The sequence below is a fragment of the Anser anser genome (genome assembly GCF_964211835.1).
Source record: "Anser anser genome assembly, chromosome: 1".
Taxonomy (NCBI): domain Eukaryota; kingdom Metazoa; phylum Chordata; class Aves; order Anseriformes; family Anatidae; genus Anser; species Anser anser.
The window spans coordinates 99,552,794-99,573,865 of NC_139720.1; the positions used below are offsets into that span (position 1 = coordinate 99,552,794).

Consider the following 21,072-nt stretch of genomic DNA (forward strand, 5'->3'; position numbering starts at 1 on the left):
AACAGGGACTTACAGCCCGTGCCTCACACACATATACAAAACAACTCTTCTCCCAAACTCCTGGAGGGCTCCCCAGCCCCTTGTTTGGTAAATTTGTCATCAGCAAATATCGGCACTTGTTAGTTACTGCTATATTTTAAACCTCCACCCGTGAGTATCAGGTCTGAGATAAGCATGCCTAAGATAACACATACCCTACCAAATTTTGGATGGTAGCAACCTATGTATAAGAACGTTTCAAAACCAGTTCTTCATAGTTTTATATACAAAAGCAAATACGTATTTGAGGAAGCTTGAATTTTCATCCTAAACGGCAGCAGTACATTCCTCCTGTAGCTGTGAAACAATTTCATGGGTTGACCTTTTGCTAGATGCAAGAAATCTATCACATAAAAGAGAAAGCCAACTATGTCAAAAGTACAAATCCACTACAAGCTCCTAGACAAGTTAGCGTTCACGTTTGGTAAAAATGGGTTATCAGATTTCTGGCTTTGGAATTTCTTCCTCAGTCAGCACTAGCGCCCTTCCAGCTGTCGCGTTTCTCAAGAAATCATTTCCTTAGGTGAAAGGGCACCGCAGCACCGAAATACAAATATTAGGAAATCTTTGCATTCGCTTCTAGTCTAAATTCCTCCCAAAAGAAGCAGTATAGAGAAGAGGAATAGTTTTTGGTAACTACTTGCATAGCAAAGTATGCTTTTTATAAGAAGCACAAAGCCGCAGCGCCACAGCTAGATTCACCACTCAGCACATTAGAAAACAGTAAGAACCCCCAACAGAAAGAAAGGAGCAGGTAAAAATGGTTTGACCCATCGCTCTGAATGTGGAGCAGCACACTTTCTACACCATCACCTTATGGGAACCCAAATTAAAAATCCCCCAAGGGCCAGGTCCACAGAGCTGGAGCAACAAACGCAGGAAGTCTATCGGCTCGGTTGCTCCCTTTCCTCCTGAGCGTGAGGAGGCAACTCTGAATTTAAGCCTGCCCCGGGGCGAGTGTCACAAGCCATGTCTGAGCAGCATGTTGCAACGGCCGGGCAGCCTACAGGCCCTGATTCACGGCCGGCAGCCACTCAGGCTCCCCACGCCAGCCGCCCACCTCGCCCAGGTCCCTGCCCTGCGGCCAGGCCGGGGAGCGCGCGGCGCGTCAGACGCCGCCTGACTCACCAGCTCCAAGCTTCCTGCCTGGCGAGCTGAGCTCAGCGCACACACACCGGGCTGCAAGCTGTGGCAGGGCAGGAGACGGGCCCCAGGCCGCAGGGCCAGCAGTGCCACAGCCATCCCACCTGCTGGGCCTCCCTCTCCAGCTCTTTCAGGCCTCCGCTGGCTGGCATCGCTGTTAAGGTGCCTGGGCACGACCACAGAGTTGGTACCAGAGCAGCAAGTTTTCAAGAAAGGAACAGCAAAAAGCTGAAGTCACAGCTGGGAATTAGGCAGTAGTGATGTTACCACTGTAGGAGAGAGGAGCAGCATCAGCAGCATCCTGGACCCCCATCTTGCTTCTAAAATGAACAGAGAATTTGCACGAAACCCTGTAGCAAATACAGGTGAACTGGTGAATCCAAGGGACTAAGGAAACAAAGACAGCATGGGCACCACATCACACCATCTCAACAGCAGCTATCATCAGATGCTTCCGAGGAAGACTCAGAGAAGTAGTTCCCAGTCACCTGGGACCCGAAAACCTGAAGATACACAAGTTTAACTTCCCGTACTAAGCCCGTTAGCTGTTTTCAAAAATGCGTCTGTGAAACACGGAGCCTCAATAACATTGTGACATTGTGTAATGGTCAGTCACATCAATCACGTAGGGAAGTGTTTCCTAAACCACCTGCCACCTTTTCAATGGACAATGCATCCTCTTGTGTTTATCCTACAACATAAGAGGAGATTCTCATGAGGTAACTTCACTAAAAAATCCACTGTTATCAGTAGTGCAAGTTACAAAACCCTACACTGACCTTGCCGTACACTTCCCACTGTAAGATCTCATTTTCCATTGTTCAGGAGACAATCATTCATGTTTTCTGTTTCTCATGTCAACTTTCTTCTCAGGCAAATTAGAAGCATGTTCTACCTTTACAGTCCCTATTAGTAACAGTTCTTCCAAAGACTTAAGAGACGGCTTTCTCCTTCGAAATTTGTGTCATGGAAATGCCTCTTCCCACCTCTGTGAATGTTACTTTTAACCAATTTATTAGAAGGCTACAAAATACTGCTAAGAGAGAGTCTAGCAGTTCCTACTTTGCCAAATGCTGATGGCCAAACCCATGTCACGCTCTCGATAACCCAAAAACTACACAGGCAAGACAGAAGTTGTTAACACTGCTCCCAGCTTTTGATATTGTATTGCATAACCTCATACCAACCCTTACACATACACATGATCTAGCCTCTGCTAGATGACTACCTGCAGGTCTCCCACGTAGAAACGACATGCTGCGGGGATGAACTGGTGCTGGGTAATGAGAGAAGGCTCATCTTTCAGACCCTTGCCTCACTAGTTACAAAAGGGAAAAGCTGCGCAATGAGTAAGTCAGTGAACTGCAGAAACAGCAAGAATGGTCTTCTCTCAGTCTTGGCACTTCATAAAGCCGCATTGTGAAAAATGCACTTGAATCTACCTGTAGCATACAGAACAATCCACACAAATGTGTATTTCCAGGAAGCCGCAGCATGTGTTTTACTCTGCCCAGCTCCATATTCTGAAGCACTGAATGATCAAATACGCGTGAGAGATCGATAGGAGCACAGATGTTTATGCCTACCCCAAAAGCCAAAACCATCCTGCATCCATTACACAGACAAAAAAAAAACTTCTGTTGTCCGCATTTTAGATATTGCATCAAGAAACTGAACATGCGACAACCAAGCCAGACAGAGCACCTGTCCTGGCCCGAGATATCTTGCAAACACCACGGGTAACCATATTAGATTGGCTTGTCTAGGCAAGGCAAATGTCCCCACCATGCTACAAATTTCTCACCAGCTGCCCTGCTCGTTTTCCTTAACCATGAACTTTTTATTTGCTCAAAATTCACAGTATGCACAGTCAGGTAGAAAACATGCAGTTCTGAGTAAGTGGAAAAACCCATTAAGTATTTCTGCTCTGTATTCAAAAAGCTAGATATACTCAGAGGTATGAAGAGCATGGAGCTTGGTGACATCCAGCTGCAAAACAAGATATACCCATTGCTTCTCTCAGACTAAGTTTCTGAAGCAGAACCCTGAAAAAACTACCAAGCATCTCCTGAACACTCGATAGCTTCCAATGAAACCAAAAGTTTTTTAAGGACTGTTATATACCAGCAGCAAGATCACAACGCTCCAACAAGGGAGGGAATCCAATAGTGATTCACCCTACAGGGAAGTCCTTCCTGTCTTAGCAATGCTATGGTATACCTAAGCATGACAAAACTCATTCAAAAAGAGGATGACTGGAAAGGGTAAACACAAAATTCTTAAGCTACCAGCTACTGCTACGAGAAGCACTCAAGATAATCAAAAAATAGAGATGTTTAGTTCCAAATATAATAGTGCATCTTCATGCTAAAGCTTTATTCTTCAAGATAAACTCTCTGCTTGACACATTACCCTTCAGTACCAGGGCAGTAAAGAGATGAAGAGCAGCATCTCTATTTATCTCCTTGCATCATCTTTTTTCTTTTTTTTTTCTGAGAAACAGTACATTAGAACAACCACAGCATTAACATCTAGATTAGTAACAGCAAAATTCATTCTGGACCTGTTGAAGCGGGTCCAGAGGAGGGCCACGAGGATGATCAGAGGGCTGGAGCACCTTTCTTATGAAGACAGGGTAAGAGAGAGCTGAGGATGTTCAGCCTGAAGAGGAGAAGTGTCCGAGGAGACCTCATTGCAGCCTTCCAATACTTAAAGGGGGCTTATAAAAAAGATGGGGACCATCTTTTTACTTGGGCAGATAACGATAGATAAGGGGGAATGGTTTTAAACTAAAAAAGGGGAGATTTAGATTGGATGTTAGGAAGAATTCTTTACTGTGAGGGTAGTGAGGCACTGGAAGAGGATGCCCAGAGAAGCTGTGGCTGCCCCATCCCTGGAGGTGTTCAAGGCCAGGCTAGACAAGGCCCTGGGCAACCCGATCCAGTGGGAACTGTCCTTCCCCATGGCAAGGGAAGTGAACTAGATGATCTTTAAGGTCCCTTCCAACCCAAACCATTCTATGATTCTACAAAAATTCAGTTTATGTAACCCCCTTTACTGGACTAGAAGTTAAGGCCTACTTTGTTCTGCAGCACCCCTTAAAACTACAGTGTGGGTGTTATTCAATAATTGTATGAGAAATCACAAAAAAGGCACTGAATTCAATCTGCAACAGCACCTCCCACAAGTTACCTGGCTAGGGCAAGTCTTTACTTGATATAGAAAGCACTGTGCAGGTTTCCAAGGTAGTACAGACCAATGAGGATGCACACAAGTTACAACATTTTCCTGAAAACCATCTGTCTTCAAAGCCAGCCTGAAACACCTACCTAGGTAAAGCGATGGGACCTGCATGAGCCCATCTCTTATATTATCCTCCTCTTCCTAGGCTCAGGAAGATGACAACTTTATCCAGTGATAATCAGCCAGTGATAATGAAGCAGGGCTGCCACACAGAAAGGTGAACCTAGTGTGTATCAAGATGGGCCCTATGCTGTTCCTGAGAAGCCGAAATTTCTCCTGAATTGCTTCCACCATGCAAGAGAAAAGCTTATACAAGTTGCTCTACTACCCACCTTCTGTACCAAATGCCTTCTATTGACAGTTTTATGAGATAGAAAAAATAAACTTGCTCCATAATGTTTTATGTGTATTCTTCTGGAACGTATTAAAATACAGTTCTGAAGGTTTTGAAAAATTACAGAATTGGCCTCCGAAAAATAACTACAATCCAACGTAAACATAACTTGTTTCAAAGTCTCTGTAAGATTTTGTTTTATTTTATTTCATGGACTATTTATAATGGTGTGTTAGAAGCAAGGAAGTAAGATATGAAAACCTCTTTGCCCTGTAAGCAGTAATTTAATACATTTTTAAGAAATTGAAGATATCTTCTACTTTACAATGCCTTATGTCATAGGAGCTGCAGGTGCTAAAAGTTGGTGCTCAAGCATGAGCATGCTATAGAAGAGTCTCTTGGTTATCAGAAGCGAAGAGACCAGCGATCAAATGCCATCAACTTCACCTGCCTAGAGGTTGCCTCTAGATCGACAGTCATGGGAACAAGGTTTGCAATATTGTTCTTCATAGCCAGAGCAGAGACAGCCTTTAGCAGCAGCTCTCAGGATAGCCCCTTCTGATAGTAGCATTAAGCAGCAACATGTTCACTGCAGATGCAAAGAAATACTATCAGCTGCCTCACTGAAGCAGGATTGTGCCTAAAGTTCATTTCCTCACCCCATCCCTGCACACCGAACTTTTCCACTTTTTTTTTTTTTTTAAACCAAGCTTCAGGCAAAATAGGGCCCTGAGACTCTTCTGCACTCAAAACCCCTTCAGCACAAAAGATCGAAGAGGTGCTTCGCTCTGAAGACGTGGCACTACCTGCTTATGTAGGCAAGACAGCGCTGCTCCCAACACGCTAGTGTTTACAGTGCACAAGGTCTGATAAGGGCATAGCCACCATATTGTGCGTTATGATTGTTTGGGACAATCTAATTCAAATAAACCTTAAAGGTAGGTTAAGCTTCCAACGGTTTAGGTGGACAACTGAATTCAGAGAGGTCTCACTTGAACTTAATTCCCCGTGAAAGCACATAATCTACTCACAAAGTCACCTACGGATTCATTACCTATACAAAGATCCATGTAGACGAGCCAGTAGGACAGGATGCCACAGCTCAGTGCTCCACCAGGAAGGGACTTTCTACACTGCCTGCACACAGCACAGTGCATGTGTGCTGGGTACGGGATGTTCTCACCAGCAAGGCGGACCCTTTCCCAGAGATACTCATCAGGTGAACCCAAAACAAGAGTTCTTGCACTGCTTATCCTTCCTGTTAATTGATGGCCTTCATGCTGCCACAAAAATTGCTCAACGAGTACACAGAGCCTGTTATGCCTCCAACGCTCCAGGCAACCCTCAGCTTGCCCTAGTTTTCCTGCATTTCATACTACTTTCTTGTCCTACTAGAGCTGTTAGCCCTACGTGAAAGCAGATAACCTTTATGCCTGTTATGCACTGTTACAGATGCAGAGTCATTGCCTATGAGGAAATCAATCATATTATCTGCAAACCACGTCCTTTTCTGCCCTTTCCCAAGTTATGTTGACTTTTCAGAAAAAAAGAAAAAAGCATGCATTGTACCAAGTCCTTGACTATTTGCTCTGGCTCTTCAAACGCTCACTCCAATCACCTACTGTGGTTTCTAGCACTCTGGGGAAAGAGCATTTTTATTTCCTATGCTCTCATGCTGTTGCTTTTTGCAGGTACCTAAATGACAAGTGAGGAGTGTTAATAACCCTAGTGTAATCAAGGAAGCCCCTAGGTCTCACAGAAATGTAATTCTAGTACAGTTTACTGTGATGTTGCACTAACACAAGAATCTAACCTAAAAATAATAAAGCGCACACACACACATATATATATAAAGTTTGTAGGTTAAAAATATATAATGTCATTGCCTTAACTACAAATTATCAGCTCTTACCACCTTATAATTTTATAACTCAGAATTGCTCACTATTAAAAAAGTATGTCCAACAGGGCACCACAAAGGAAAACAGTAAGTATTTGTCCTTAGGAATTCTTCAGAAATTGGTGCTCACCCCAGATTCCCTGCTCTACATCCTGTTGCTCCCGGTCAGACTCAATCTGAAATATGCTCACACAGTTGCTCAAGGTCAGAAAGGAAAAACAAGTACATCTATGTACAACACTGAACTCAATCTTCCTACCATTACCTAGCCCATGCACTAGGTTTTGGAGCAGCAAACTTTACTGTGCCAGTTTCCACATTTGCACGCTTGGTTCTTACTAATTGCCCTTCTAAAAGAAGTCAGCAACACATCTTTTTAAAGCTTCCCTATTACTCACCAGAAACACCAAACTTCCCCACTAAGGTGCCTTACTGGGTTCACACAAGCAACATGAATGTCCACTATGAATTTCAACTTTAAAAAAAATACAGTTGGGATGGGAGGAGAGGGAAGAAAAAAATTCCTCTGTACACTTGCAAAGGGAGCAACACGACTGGCAAACAGCGTGGCTTGGAGCTCAGGAAGCAGCCTGCCCCACCAAAGCCTCCAGATAAATAGCTAAGTTGCACTGTCCCATTTCAGGGACTAAGTAGCCTGCAACAAATGATTTCATTTACAATCAATCAACATGCTTGCATTGCTACAGCCATCTAGTATAAATGAGATGCCTGTTTTCAAGTCCAAAAAACTTGGTACAACCTTTATGACTCATTTTTCTGGTGACATTACACTCAAATGAATGCACAAGGGCCAGCGAGCTCAGTCTGATAAACAGATCCTCAGACGTATCTTCAAATGAGTAACACAGAAGCAGACAGATCCTAAAAAGACATCAAGTCAGATATTCTGTCCTCCTTCTCATTTGGCAAAATTTAGAGGGGAAAAAAAAGGGAAGTACAATCTAGCTCTCTGACATCAGAGTGCCTCTCGAATTAAAAAAATCAAAATTAGATCCAGCTGTTCTTTTACATACGCATTGTTATGCTTCAATGACTCAGACAGGCTGTTTGTATTTTGACTGTTTAGCTGAGTACTCAGCACTCTAATCACCAGGCCTGGGCTTTCAAAGGAACATCACAAACCAAGAGGTGGAATGAACACCTTTGTTGGGTCTGTAACAATTAGGTTGGGCTTCAAATTTTAGAAGAACTATGGAATATAGATGTATATAGTCCAGGTATTTGCATCATGACACATGTAGGAGCCTTGATTACTCATCCCAGTTCACTCTTCCAGGCACCACAAACAAAAACCCACCCTGAAGAAAGGAGACTGCATTCTATTTAGTTAAGAGTTTTTAACATGTATTTAAAAATATGATACACCACACCTTGAATCTCACTCCAAAGAAGCAGAACTGGATTTTGAGTGGGTATTTTCCTTTCACCTGCCCAAAAAACAGTAGAATTCGTGATGACCTCTTTACTGGCATCACTCCTTATATTTTAAAACAAGTATCAATGCAACACAAAAGCATCAATAAATAGGATTTTCCTTAGTGGAGTAAGTTTCTCATTATCTTTCCATGAGTACTTCTTATTTTGGGTTATTACATGATCCTATCTTACAAAGTCCTTCAAATAAAATTCAGATCCAGCTTAACTTGCTGCAGTAGATCATACAGAAGTCAAGGCCGTCCAACAAAACCTCATTGTCTTCACCATCCTTAAATTTAGCCTTGGACTTGCCAAACTTCACTGCATAATGCAGACAGAAAACATGCGGGAATGACCTCAGGAGGACACAAAACCAAGATGAGGTTTTCTCAAAAAAGCGCTACGTAAAATAGCAGAAAAGTGATTCCTTGTATCATGCAGCCTAAAAATAAGCCTGTTTGTCACTCACATCTCATCTTCTCAGTTGTACCCAGGAACAGGAAGCATCCAAGTCACAGGAAAAACTGGCAGGGTTGCTAATTCCAGAATATGCCCTACAGAGTCTGAAGCGCCTCTGTCTCTGCATTACAGAGGCCTGACAAAACATTTTAAATAGTTTCCTTTCATTATTTTCTCATGTCTTGGTGCTAACTTTTCAGAGCAGCAGTGGGCACTGCCTATTGCCTTTAGTAGCAAAGGAAACGCTCACCAGTTAGTTACGTGGCTCCTAAAGCTTTGCAAGCTTCCTAGGAGGAGCACGTCGGTTTGCTCTAAAATGTCAGATCTATGCAAGAAAACCAAGTGGCAATCAAAAATTATTCTGATTTCCATGTTTCCTGAAACCCTCCTCATTTTGTTTGCTTTATTTGAGTTATCCCTCTTCAAGGAGGGACCTAGGGATAAAAGGCAGCTCATTTACAAGGTTTTAAATAAAGCTGAATGGACTGAGCTAGCAGACAGTGCTGGGCGGTACAGCTCAGTGGCCTGGGAGCTCCATGCACAAAAGACCTGTCCCATCTCCTTACTTTAGGAAACCTCCACTGAGCAGCCCACGGGTCTCTTCTGTCCTTCCTGTCTCTCACACTTCATCAGAATACTGGAAAAAATAAAAGTACTGAGTTCTAGTAGCCTAGTATTTTAAAGGTAAAAATCTGTGTTCACTAGCAAAAAAACGAAGACAAATCATTTGACAACATACTCCAAGCACACCTTAAGAAGGGCACATTGCACCAAAGATAATTTAACCAAATGAGAATGAAAGTCAGCAAGTGAGAGCCACAGGTACGTAACACTGTTGGACGTGAAAAGCGTTTAAGCTAAATCTTCTGCGACCAGGCAATCTCATGCTGTGTGACTTCTATAAGAGAATACACAATGGTACAATAGAAAGCCTTGAAGTAACTGCATGCACCAAACATCTAAGCGGTCTCAAATGCACCATTTTGATCTCAACAAGGATCAGCTAATCCTCTATTTATATCCTACAAAATACTTTTCTTCTCAACTGGGAGACAGGTGTAGAAGGTTCCCACTGGGACACCATTTCCACCCCACGCCTGTTTCAATACCCGAGCTCTGCACAACAGCAGCGTTATCCAGCTCTCAGGAGCATTACGCATGCCTACACTCCGCCTTGTTGTCTTAGCTAGAACGGCAAGATGGAAAAAAAATAGCTTAGAATTTAGATGAAACCACAAGCAGCAGTGAATCACTGAACTTCAAAAGGAGAGATGCATAGTATTCATGGTGGTAGTCCTGAAAGGCTATCACAGATCTTTTCCATAAATACACGGAAGAGACATACGTATTTTACAACCGCTTTTGAACACCATTCCGGCACCCAAAAACCAGGGAATTTTAAAGTTCCCTTTCACCTTGGCTACCTACGAACACGTGCCCTGAACAAAGCTCCCTGCTGGCAGAAGGTGTGACTCAGAAGAACACACCTTCAGGAGTTACAAATAAGAATGAAAAACAGCTTATGCCTACTGCGTGCGGGGCTTTCTTTTTTCCATACCATTCCTTCTCAGGCACTTAAGTGGCATGGTTGGAAAGGACAAAAAAAAAAAGTGTCTTGCAGAATGGAATTTAAAGTGACCAAGATCAGGCATTTTGAAGCATCTTTAACTGCAGTCACATAGCTACTGTATGCTGTCAGTACATGGCAGAGTTACAGCTATTTCCGAGCTTGAAACTACACGTTTCCATACCTTAATACGTTTGGAATTCTTTTAAACTTTAATCTCCGCTCTTGGTCTCATGATTTCAGTATAGCATCCTGACCATGGTATTTTTCGTCTTTTTTTAACCTCTCTGTCTCAAGGCAGTCTCCAGCTTAATTTAAGAATATATATATATATATACACACACGTGTGTGTGTATAATATATAATGTATTTTATATATATATAGAATACACACACATATATATGTATACATGCATATATACACATACATATCATATTATACATACACTTAGAATATAATTTTATGGAATATATATTTCATGGAATATATACACATATATATATTTCATGAACAACAGACGTATAAACCCACTTTTTGTTAGACATGAGAGACAATAAAAAAACCACAATCGTAACTACAGCAGCTACATAAAGTATCTGGACCATGAGGTAAAAGACTTTATAAAAAGCTAATATATCTTAATGACCTTTTTTCAGTCAGCATATACACAAAGGACAGATAGGTTTACATTTGATCTCAGGATACGGATTAGGTGTGGAAGAGAGGGTAGAAAGTTGACCTCAAATGGCTATCTTGTTTTAAATCATGTGTTTGGCCCCAGCCTAGGGTGCGACACAGGAAAAACTGTGGAAATATAAAAGCTCAAAATCCAAAATAAATGAAGCATACGAACTGCAGTGTATCTATAGAGATGCTTCATGCTAGCATCCATGAAGTGGGGGAAAAAAAACAACCACCACCTAACCTTTGAGGATTGACTCCTCCCTTCCCAAAGAACACATTCTCATGGCAGGTATTTCTCTCCTTGTATCGGTTTCCACCTGAATACACATTTCTACATGCACACACAACCACGTCTACAGATGAAGAACACTTCCTCTTCTTCCGCCAGGGAAACTGCAGCTGGCTGATGCTGCATTCCCAGAGCAGCAATTTTCAGTCCAACAGACCGGCTAAGAAAGAAAACTGAAATCAGTGCCCTTCATACAAACTCCAATTCATCTCCATGTGCCAAACTCAACATCTATCTTGCCTTAACACCTACTACGCATCCAATTCGTCAGATTAGAAAACATCTGTAGAAACAGTCCTAACACAACTACAAATAATTTTATGATACAGACTTAAATACAACACCTACTGAAGGAGATGTTTCTGAGGTCTCTTAGGGCCATACGATTATCAGCTGGAACATCCCTGGCCATACAAGGAGCAGTACACTGCTCACTTCAAAACTTGCCAAAGGCAGGGTACAAACTGGTTTTTGCTTTTGCTAGCAACACTCGATGTTTGTGAAAATTGGGAAATGGAACGAAATACAAAGTCGTGAGCAAGAGTTTAGGTATCTATCCAGCCTCTTCAGTGCACTGTGAACAAGAAAGTGAACAAGAAAGCAATGCAACCACAATTACAGCCAAATAACAGAATCGGCTCAGATAAGCTAGCTTTCGAGAGACAGATCCAGCGCTGCTGTAAGAAATGCTATTATCTTTGTAAACATCTCTGCTAATCTGGCTAAAGTAAGCTGGACTACAGCTACAAATTTGGCCTCCATACAAGAGTTAAAGTACAGACTTGAAGAAACACACTGGAACTGAACACAGCCCTCCAGCTCTTCAGAACATGGAAAAATATCCTGAACACATGCCCAGGCATCTCTGATTCTGCAAATCATATCTGATGGCCCCAGTCTTTAAAAGGGACAGCAACCCTTCAGATGGAGATAGGAAGGGCTTGAGGGATAGTTTTGAAAAGGCTTCCAGTCAAGCTCAATTATCTTCCTTCTGCCAGTTTTACAGACGTTTGTAATATTAGTTAATGTCACAGGAAAATATTTTCAGCCTTCCTTCCCCCCTTTGTGATATAAACAGAAGACATCACATTAAAGTAGTCAGAAGAGTGAACTGTTGTTCACATTGCTCTTTCTAGCTACTTAACGAAATTAAGACATCCATTTAAAAGTGCCACCTCCATAATGGTCTTATGAACAGTGATTCATTATCCCTCAGATCTTCAAAGTAGCTAAGATGTGCAAGTCCTCAAAGACTTAGAAGAAAGGCGTTTAAATGTTATTATTTTCATCACCATGTCTTGCCTTGGTGATTTTTCATCACATGGATGCTTCCAACTTCAACTAGGAAGTCTTTGGAAATGAGATAGCGTAAATTAAAAAAATATATTCTGTTGAGAGAAGGCCTTCATATTAATGTTTAAATATTCAGCAGTCTTTAGATGGAGATATGAGAGTGCTAGACTGGCTCACACACAAATTAACAAAAAAAAAGTACCACCTTTAATTCTGTGGAAACCTAGGCACATGACAAGAGGTCACCGAGAAACATGATCAAGAGGACACCAGAGCAGGTCCAACCACTACATTGTGTTTTACCCTAATTTGAGAGTTAAAGAACTGACTGAAGATGAAGACAGTGTCCATTCTACAACTTCTGTGATCACATCCCAGTTCCTAGAAAGGCATGAAGTACTTCACCCAAACCCCGTGTGCTTGAAAGGGTCGACAGCTCTGGCACATATAGATGAAGCAACGCAGAGTCCTACATGGTATCTCAAGTTTCAGCAGCAGAGATGGCTTCTCTTCAGCTATACGTTTCATATTCTCATGGCACAGCTACAGTACACAGGAATAGGACTTGCTAAAGAAGATGGACTTGCTAAAATATTAAAAAGGGAAGATGATTCGTGCATCCTGTCTGAACCTGGCAAATGGTGACCAAACCTGCACTGAAGAGAAAATGATCTCTCCTCCTTTAAAACTTTCCAACTGGGTTTCCCAACAAGTATCAGGGAGCTGGCTGTCAAGCCCTCGTTCGTCAGTCTGTAGACAGGACTGTCTGCAGCCCAGGCTTACAGACCATAGAAAAGACTTGTTTTAACTCGATCAGATCACTGTGCACAACCCTTGTCAAGAGAAATCAACTACATTAACAGTGACCTCAGTAGACTGAAGCCCTCAGAAAATGCAGCATATTTTCCAATATAACGCTGCTATCTGCTGTATCTTAAACAGCCAAGGATAATGGAGAGCCAGGGAGGGTAGCCAGGAGTGGAACCAATTAAACTTGATTTGAAGCTGGACTCACAGTGGTCTGTTAACCACTGGGATTTTGAGAGCAAAAGATACAAATCTCATTAGTCAACAGGTCCACATTTTTGTACATGCATGTCTACAGAATGACATCCTCAACCACAAGCAGAAACAAAACCTGTTAAAAACTGGATCAATGTTAGATTTTTTTAACGTTTTAAACAGAAAAAGTCTCCTCAGAAGTTAACACAACTTAAGAACCTAAACACTTAGTCATTTTTAAATGGGAATTCTTCCTCGTGGTTTTACATTTTTCATGTGAGATGCTACGATCAAAGTTGCTGTAATTAAGTTAACACAAACAGTGGATACAGAGTACTTTGAAAAATGATCTTTTTATACTTAGCAGCTTGATATATTTGAGGCCAGAACTGAAATAAAACTGTTTTTCTTTCAGAAGCATTTCAAACAGCTCACAGAAGTACACACACCCAGCAGAGAAAGAGAGAAACCAGAACCCCAACATATACTTATTTTTCCATCCTGCTGCTTTAGTGGGCTGCGAGACTCAGGTTAACATTGAAATTTTACATAATTAACAAAAAAAACAATGTGTAAATGGTCACAACATATATTATTCCCAAAGATAAACAGAAGAAAGAGCGCTGACCACTATTCAGTGGCTTTATCAACACTGGCCTTCATGTTTCAGGACTGACTGGGACCTAGTTCGATGTTCTCTCAAATAGCCAGGTCTTCCAGAGCTTGAGAAATTCAGTCAACTAAGCCAAGGGCAGATGCAGGTCGAGTGCTAGACCTAAGTAGTGACTTGAAAGGCTGCACTGCATGAGTGGTTCTTGTACAGAATGTGGCTTTCTCTTACTGCAGACTTGAGGTCCACGTCCATGAAATGTGAAGCCCAATCTAGATTGTCCGAAAAGGTGAAGAGTTCTTAATAATCCTGCATCATTTTGAGGGTGACAGCCTAGTACTAAAGCAGAAGCCTTAAGCACTGGAATCCAGATATGCAGAGTTTAGGTACTTATTCTCCATCAACAGGCAGATATTTCTAGCAGTTCATGCATCTATCCACAGAAATCACAAAAATCAGACTAAGAATTTCCTATCTGTGCTAACACCTGCTGCTTTATTATTGACTTTTGTAGAAGTAAGAGTCAGTCGTTGCTCTCTCATCTGAAGAATATTCCAAAGAATATACCAACAAAAGCAGTGCAAGAAAATTTATGCTACCAGCTTTTTTCTCCCAAGCATCATAATTAGACTATGTCAGTTAAGGGCCTGCAGAGAGGTGTGGATGAAAGCACTTGCAAAGATTACAAATAATTTAACTGCACCTATCTTTACCAATGTTTTGTATGGAGACCTATTCTTACATATCTACAGGACAGAGGCAGAAACACAGCACTAGTCTATGAAAGACAGGACACAGCCCTTCAGAAATTCGGCCATTTGAGACCATTTATACCCAAAAGCTTGTTAACAACAACTGTCTCATGCCGTTCTTCAAGCAGAAATCTCCATTGCTTAGTCCTGTCAAACTGTTAACTTAAAATTAAATAAATAGATCTGATTTTCCATACTGACTACAGATAACCTCAACGGCCTTGCAGATGAGCGGCAGTCAGCATTTAGTCTTGTGAGCCACTCACTAAGTATGATGTAGTTGTCCAAAACGACTAAGTTTTCATGCTTAAGTAGATACCAGCTGAAGCACAAGCATACAGCTGAAAATCTCACTGATGATCTAAACTTCAGAAATTAATTTTTATACACTACGCTTTTCCTGATGCATCTCCAACACCGCGACTAGTGCAGAAGCGTCTCTAAAGCACTTCCTTTCTTCCCTCTGAAGCTGAGGAAGTTGATTTAAAACTGGCAAACAAACAACTACCAACCTTCCACTGCCTACAATAGGGTTTTCCTCATGGCTATCGAAGCAGGGGTGTCCATCAATGACAGTAAAGTGGATGCTTTCTTAAGGAACTCCAGTCACCAGAGCTGAGACCACAATGCAGGCTGCCATGCTGAGGCAGCCGCATCCCAGCTGAGGTGCACACCACAACTGAGCTCTCTGAATGGAAGCAATGGTCTGCTTCTAAGATGTGATCAAACCGTATGGGCACCAGGCATTCACAGTTCCCTGGCAAAATATTTAGTCCAGCATTCACAACCTAGATGAGATGTTCCCAAAGAGTAGCATACTCTGAAGTAATTGTATGCTATTCTTGATATAAGATACATGTCTCCAGCTTCCAAATCTGTCCAGGCAGAGGCTTTCATTCAACCTGCAGGAACGCACACCTTCAGCCAACAGAACATGCACTTCCAGATCAGAATGTAAAAAGTAAAGGGAGGACTACACTGATGAATGATGGGGAAAAACTAGGGAGCTGAAAGCAAAGGTACATGATAATGTACGGTTGGGCTAATATTCAAGACGCCTTTTTTCTTCCTAATCAATTCAAGAAACATTATGTAATAGTAAGATAGCAAAATGCCACTGAATCAACTACTAAAAGAAAACCAAAGACATTTGTTTATAAATCTGTATTAGGCATTAAAAAAAATTATCTTTTTGACACTCTACCCAACCTCAAAGTCCAGAGATTAAAAAAGCTATAAAATCAAAGACTGCGGTCCAAAGCACTAGTTGACATCCACCAAGCATGACAGGGCAAGGGAAATGTACTGGCCTTCTATCTAAAACTATACAATGGTAAGAGATGAAATAACTTCTTATAGCATGACTAGGTTTAGAGCTTCTGTTATTCTTCTACCTCTTCCATTCTTATAAAATAATCTGCTCTTACACCATACTGCACGCTTCCCCACTACTAATTGCCTCTAACATATAATACAAGCCGGAAATAAATCTGACAGATGTAAGAACAATGCAAGAACTTTACACACCTCTCTCAATTAGAAGTTAAACAATGCCACATGATTAGGTTAATTTAAAAATAGCTTTTCTCTTCCACACTTTAGCTGATGTATCTGTGATATGCTGATGCCTGTGGTGGTGACAGCATCAATTTCAAGACTCAAGGAAGAGGCATACACTAGTTAATTCAAAACACATCAAAAGAATGATTCTGCTACCCAAACAGGATACAAATTACAAACACAACCAGTGAAGCTAGCAGGGCATTAAATGTTACTGAAAAAAATGAGACAACTGTGAAGGAGACGGTAAAAACGTCATCCACTAGCCTTCAGAAGTATTTATAAAATTTTTGCTGCCGTATGCTTCTGTAGCCATGAAAGCTGCGTCCTCCAGATGCTAAAACCTGTGCCTTTGATTTCAGATGGTAAAACCAGTTACCTTTGCTATCATTCACTCTTGCACAAGTTTATCTGCTGGCTACTTAGATATAAGGGAAAGCAGTCAAGCACACCAAGCATCTAGCAGGGGAAGTAACAGTAGCAATGAGGCTGCTAATGGTCCTTAACTTTTATTTGGTTTAAGTATCACCCAGAGATGGACTTTTTGAAAAACTACTTATCGTTTAGAACAACAATTCACTAGTCTGGAAACCTTCACAACAGATCACATTTATCAATCAGATAAAGGGAAGTAACTCTCCTTGAGTCCAAACTGCCCTCAGCTCAGTATTTGTTACCTTCTTGCTTGGTCTGCGGACTTCTTGGTTTACTCAAGTACAGCCTTCTATTTTAGAGATGCAACAACCAAGAACAAAGCCCAAAGGCTTCCGTTCCTTCCAGCAGATTAACTACTAAAGACTGGAGGAGAGTCTAAGCGAGAAAAAAGTAAGTATAAGACAAGCTTTTCCCTTGTTTCCCCAGTTCATTGTCTACAGAACACAGTCTGCAACCAGGGAACAGCACCACAACATCAAATCAAGATTTTTAGCTTCCTGTTTTGCACTAATGCAAATAATAACAGCAATGACTCACTGAATTTCAAGTTAAACTATATTCCTTTATCATAAACCATCTGTTTAATCTTTAGTCTTGGAAATTTTTTTTTGTGTTTATGTGCTCCAATGAAAACAAATTAAAAAAATCAAAAAGATTGTCATCAAAGAAATGGAAAACAAGATAAGATTCACGAAAAATATTCTGAAGTTATGCATATTCTTACCTTAAATCTCTTATCCTGCAGGACTTTCTTAATGGCCACAAGCTCTCCCGAATCACAAAGTTTGGCTTGATACACAACACCAAAAGATCCATTTCCAATCACCTTGGTGTCTGTGTAGCTAACTTCTTGTGGTCGGTCTGGACCTTGTCCAGGAGTTGCCACTACTGTAGTCACTTTGCTGCCATCTTTGTCTCCTGGGAAGCAAGAGATATGAAAATAATTAAAATACATTCATAAGAAAGGTCACCAATAAGAATGGTGCAGAAAAGGGTAAAGACTTAAATCAGCATGTATATTTCAATATCACAGAGGAAGAAAAAACTATGAAAATACATAGAAAACACTGAGCATGTTTGGGGTTTTTTGACACAAAATTGCCAACAATTTTTCATTTAGATCATTGTTAACAGAAATACTCCCTTCCAGATGCAAACAGCTCAGCAATAAAATGTGCTGCATGACCAGAACAAGTACTTATTCCTACATCTGATTAACTTAAGTGGCATTACACGCAGCGTTCTTCGTATTACCAGAATCAAGCATTCCCCCGTATTTTCCCGTAACTGAAGAAACAAAACTGCCTGTACAGCCTGCAGAGCAGCAAACGGATATTTAGGCGCACACCCGGCAAGAAAAAAAAGCCAGCAGCAGTGACAAAGTGTGCTACAAACCAACCCACGCGGAATGCTTCTGCTCGCGTGCATGCAGAAGCAAAGCCTTTGCCGGGGCTGGGACAACCGAGGTGAAACGTGGGCTGGCCTCATGCGGCAGGGTCCTGCTGCCAGGAGGCTCAGCGGCAGAGCCTCCTGCAGCCCCGCGCGCAGAAAAGAAACCCTCTTGTTCAAAGTCTGGTTTTGTTTGCCATAGGACCAAAGTTTTAGCCATTTTGCAAGCGCACGCCGGTATTTATTGTCCTTTGGCTCCGATAGCTCGGGTTGCAGCTCAAATAGGCCTGCAAAGAAAAGCCAGAAGGAACCTGCTGATCCACAGCAATCATTCACCAACTCCGCATAAACTGCGCTTGAGGTGCCCATCACATCTGCTTATCAAGAAAGCTTCCTTCCACGACTTCCTCAGGGACTGTCTTCCAGTCCTTCACTGCTCATGCCTCGAGAAAGAATTTTCTAATAGGTAACCTGGATCACCTTTACTGCAGTTTAAGCCATACCTCCCCTCCTGCCCTCTCTCACCCCACTCCACCCTCAAATACAGGAAGGGCTTTTGCAAAGCCAGTTACCCCCACGGAGATGCTACTTCTCTTTGGGGACCTGTCCCACCACCGTGGGCGGCCAAAAGTAGACACTCCAGGGGGAGCTTACCTGAGCTCTGCCCAGCGAGCTCGTACCTCCTTGCGTCCGACTTGCAACACACTTGTTTGTACACCCCGGCACAATGTTTGCAGCTTTTGCAACGCAAGAACCTGGCTGACTCATGACCCGGTTGTGTGCTCAACTCCTCTCTGCGGAGCCGCCGCCTGCCCAATCCCCGTCCACTTTCCACTTACACACCTGGTTGCTCTTATCGACAGCGAATACCCTGCACTTGCCCCAGCTGAACTTCAGCCAAGGTTTCCTAACAGTATTCTGCCAGCTTGTGACATCCTTCAAACACGGAGTGACCACCATGAGGAGATCCATTTCACGGTGCTACACGGAGCTTATCTAACAAAATGGGAAACCTGCAAGCCTGCTGAAAGACTTCACAGAAACCTGTTAAATATATCAGTCTGATTTTATCTTAAACCTCCAGTTAAGCTCTAATAACCAAACAACCGTGTTCGCCTTTCAGGGGATTGATTCCTAGCAGTTCATCATTTTCCAAGGCTGCCCATGAGAAAATCAGTTTGAAAATTTGCAAGTCAAGATGCACACATCTGCTGCTATGCCATCCCCACAAGATGCAGAAAAGTAAGTTGGGTTGACGTGATTTGCTCCTGAAAAATCCACCTTAACTGTTACTCATCTCTTATGTTATCTTTCAGAGCCTTACAAACTGTTTGCTTTTATGCATTTAACTGCTCCATGAAACAAGTATACAAATTTAAAAATAAGTAAAGCACATTACTGCAAAGGGTGACAATTATGTGCCAAGCACTGCACAGCAGGTATATCTCTTCCCCCAGAAACATTCACAAGAAGGTGAGATGCAGATTTACACATCTGAAGAGAAAACAGAGAAACGACAAAAAAGCAAAAAAAAAAAAAAAAAGGTGGGGAGGGGAGGAAGAGATGAACATCTGCTTAGAGAGGCGAAAAAAGAGAACCAGAATAAAGCTGCATGGAAAATTCACCCTCCTCTCTGATAACTGTAAGAAATACATGGAACGAAGCCAGCAAGAGAAAGAACATTAAAATTCTTTTTTTGGTAAACAAGTTGAAAGTGCAATTCTGATAACAGCCCTGCATTTTATTTGCCTGACTTTCTATCATTAGCATTCTAACTCAGCACATATAAATAGGTGACATCTGCTTTCCTGCAGCAATCCTCGTTATCTAAAAGGTAACCTCCTTGCTGTCCTCACCTGTTTTTTCCAGCTTTGCTCACAAGGCCAGAGTCTTGAGATTCCAGGTAATGAGGCTCATCCCCCACCCTCCCAAAAATCAGACTCCTGGAGTCTTAGAGGTAGAACCAAACTTGTCTCTGGCCAACACCTGAAGTGCTCCGTCTCAGATCTGCTCGAAGGGCACTCTTCAGAGCTGGAAGCCACTTCAGGATCTCCTCAACCACAAGGGCAAGCCCTGCATCTGAGGCCATGCTGGGTGATTCTTCCCCACTTGGCACTGCTGCTGCCAGGCCAGCATCTCCAGAGCTCTGGTGAGAAGTCAGTCAGCTTTACTCCATTTCCTTTAAGCACAATGGAAAACAGCTCCTAGCAAAACTTGTTGAAGACATTAATTGGCTAAACCAAGAACCACTTGGTTTCTTTACCAGCACATCACAGAGCATTAAGCCTCCCAGATGTTTCTCTCCATTTCCCACTTCCAACCAACACTTCTTGTCACCCCTTCCACCAAGAAACACCCTAAGGACTCCCAACAGAATAAACCCCCTGGAGTTTCAGTTGTATTCCATTAGAGAACGGTTGAAACTGAGTGGCTGTAGAGGGAAAATTCGCCTTGCACCTTTGAGAGCTTTGATCTTGCCCAGTGAACACCCACCTGGGTACTTTACAAAGCGTGCAAACAACATGTATTATTCGTATTAGTATCACAGCAGCATCCAGGGGCCCCAAGCCGGTTTTGCTGCTCGCTGGGCTACATACATGCCCACGCTGTTCAGAAGACCGTACCCGGTTCAGCACGGTTATCCCAGTTTTTAGTGTCTGGACAGCAAGAATTGACTTGCCAGCCAAACAGCATACCAATGTGTTCACTCGAACAGCTCTGGGAAATACAGTTTTAGCCCTAGCATGCCAAAAGCTACTGGAAGCACCCTCTTCCAGCAATCCTTGCTAGCTGCAAACTGGGAGTCCCAACAGCAAACACCAGGAGTCATTATACCACAGCAAGTCTTAATGAGAAGCTGAGAGTTTTCATCTCATCTGTTTTACCTTCACCTGGTTTCAGACTGTCAGACCTGGTGGCCCCAGCAGATAGGCGG

The 21,072-nt window shown here is 42.3% G+C and overlaps 1 protein-coding gene across 2 annotated transcripts in view; it reads right to left on the minus strand.

Moving 5' to 3' along the window:
* The window catches only part of GSK3B (glycogen synthase kinase 3 beta), a 145,876-nt gene that overhangs the window by 73,226 nt on the left and 51,578 nt on the right, over positions 1-21,072 (minus strand). For both annotated transcript variants that reach the window (XM_083811938.1, XM_083811937.1), the window contains exon 2: positions 17,473-17,666. In XM_083811938.1, the coding sequence (XP_083668064.1) occupies positions 17,473-17,666 (194 nt within the window). The remainder of the gene's footprint in view (positions 1-17,472; positions 17,667-21,072) is intronic.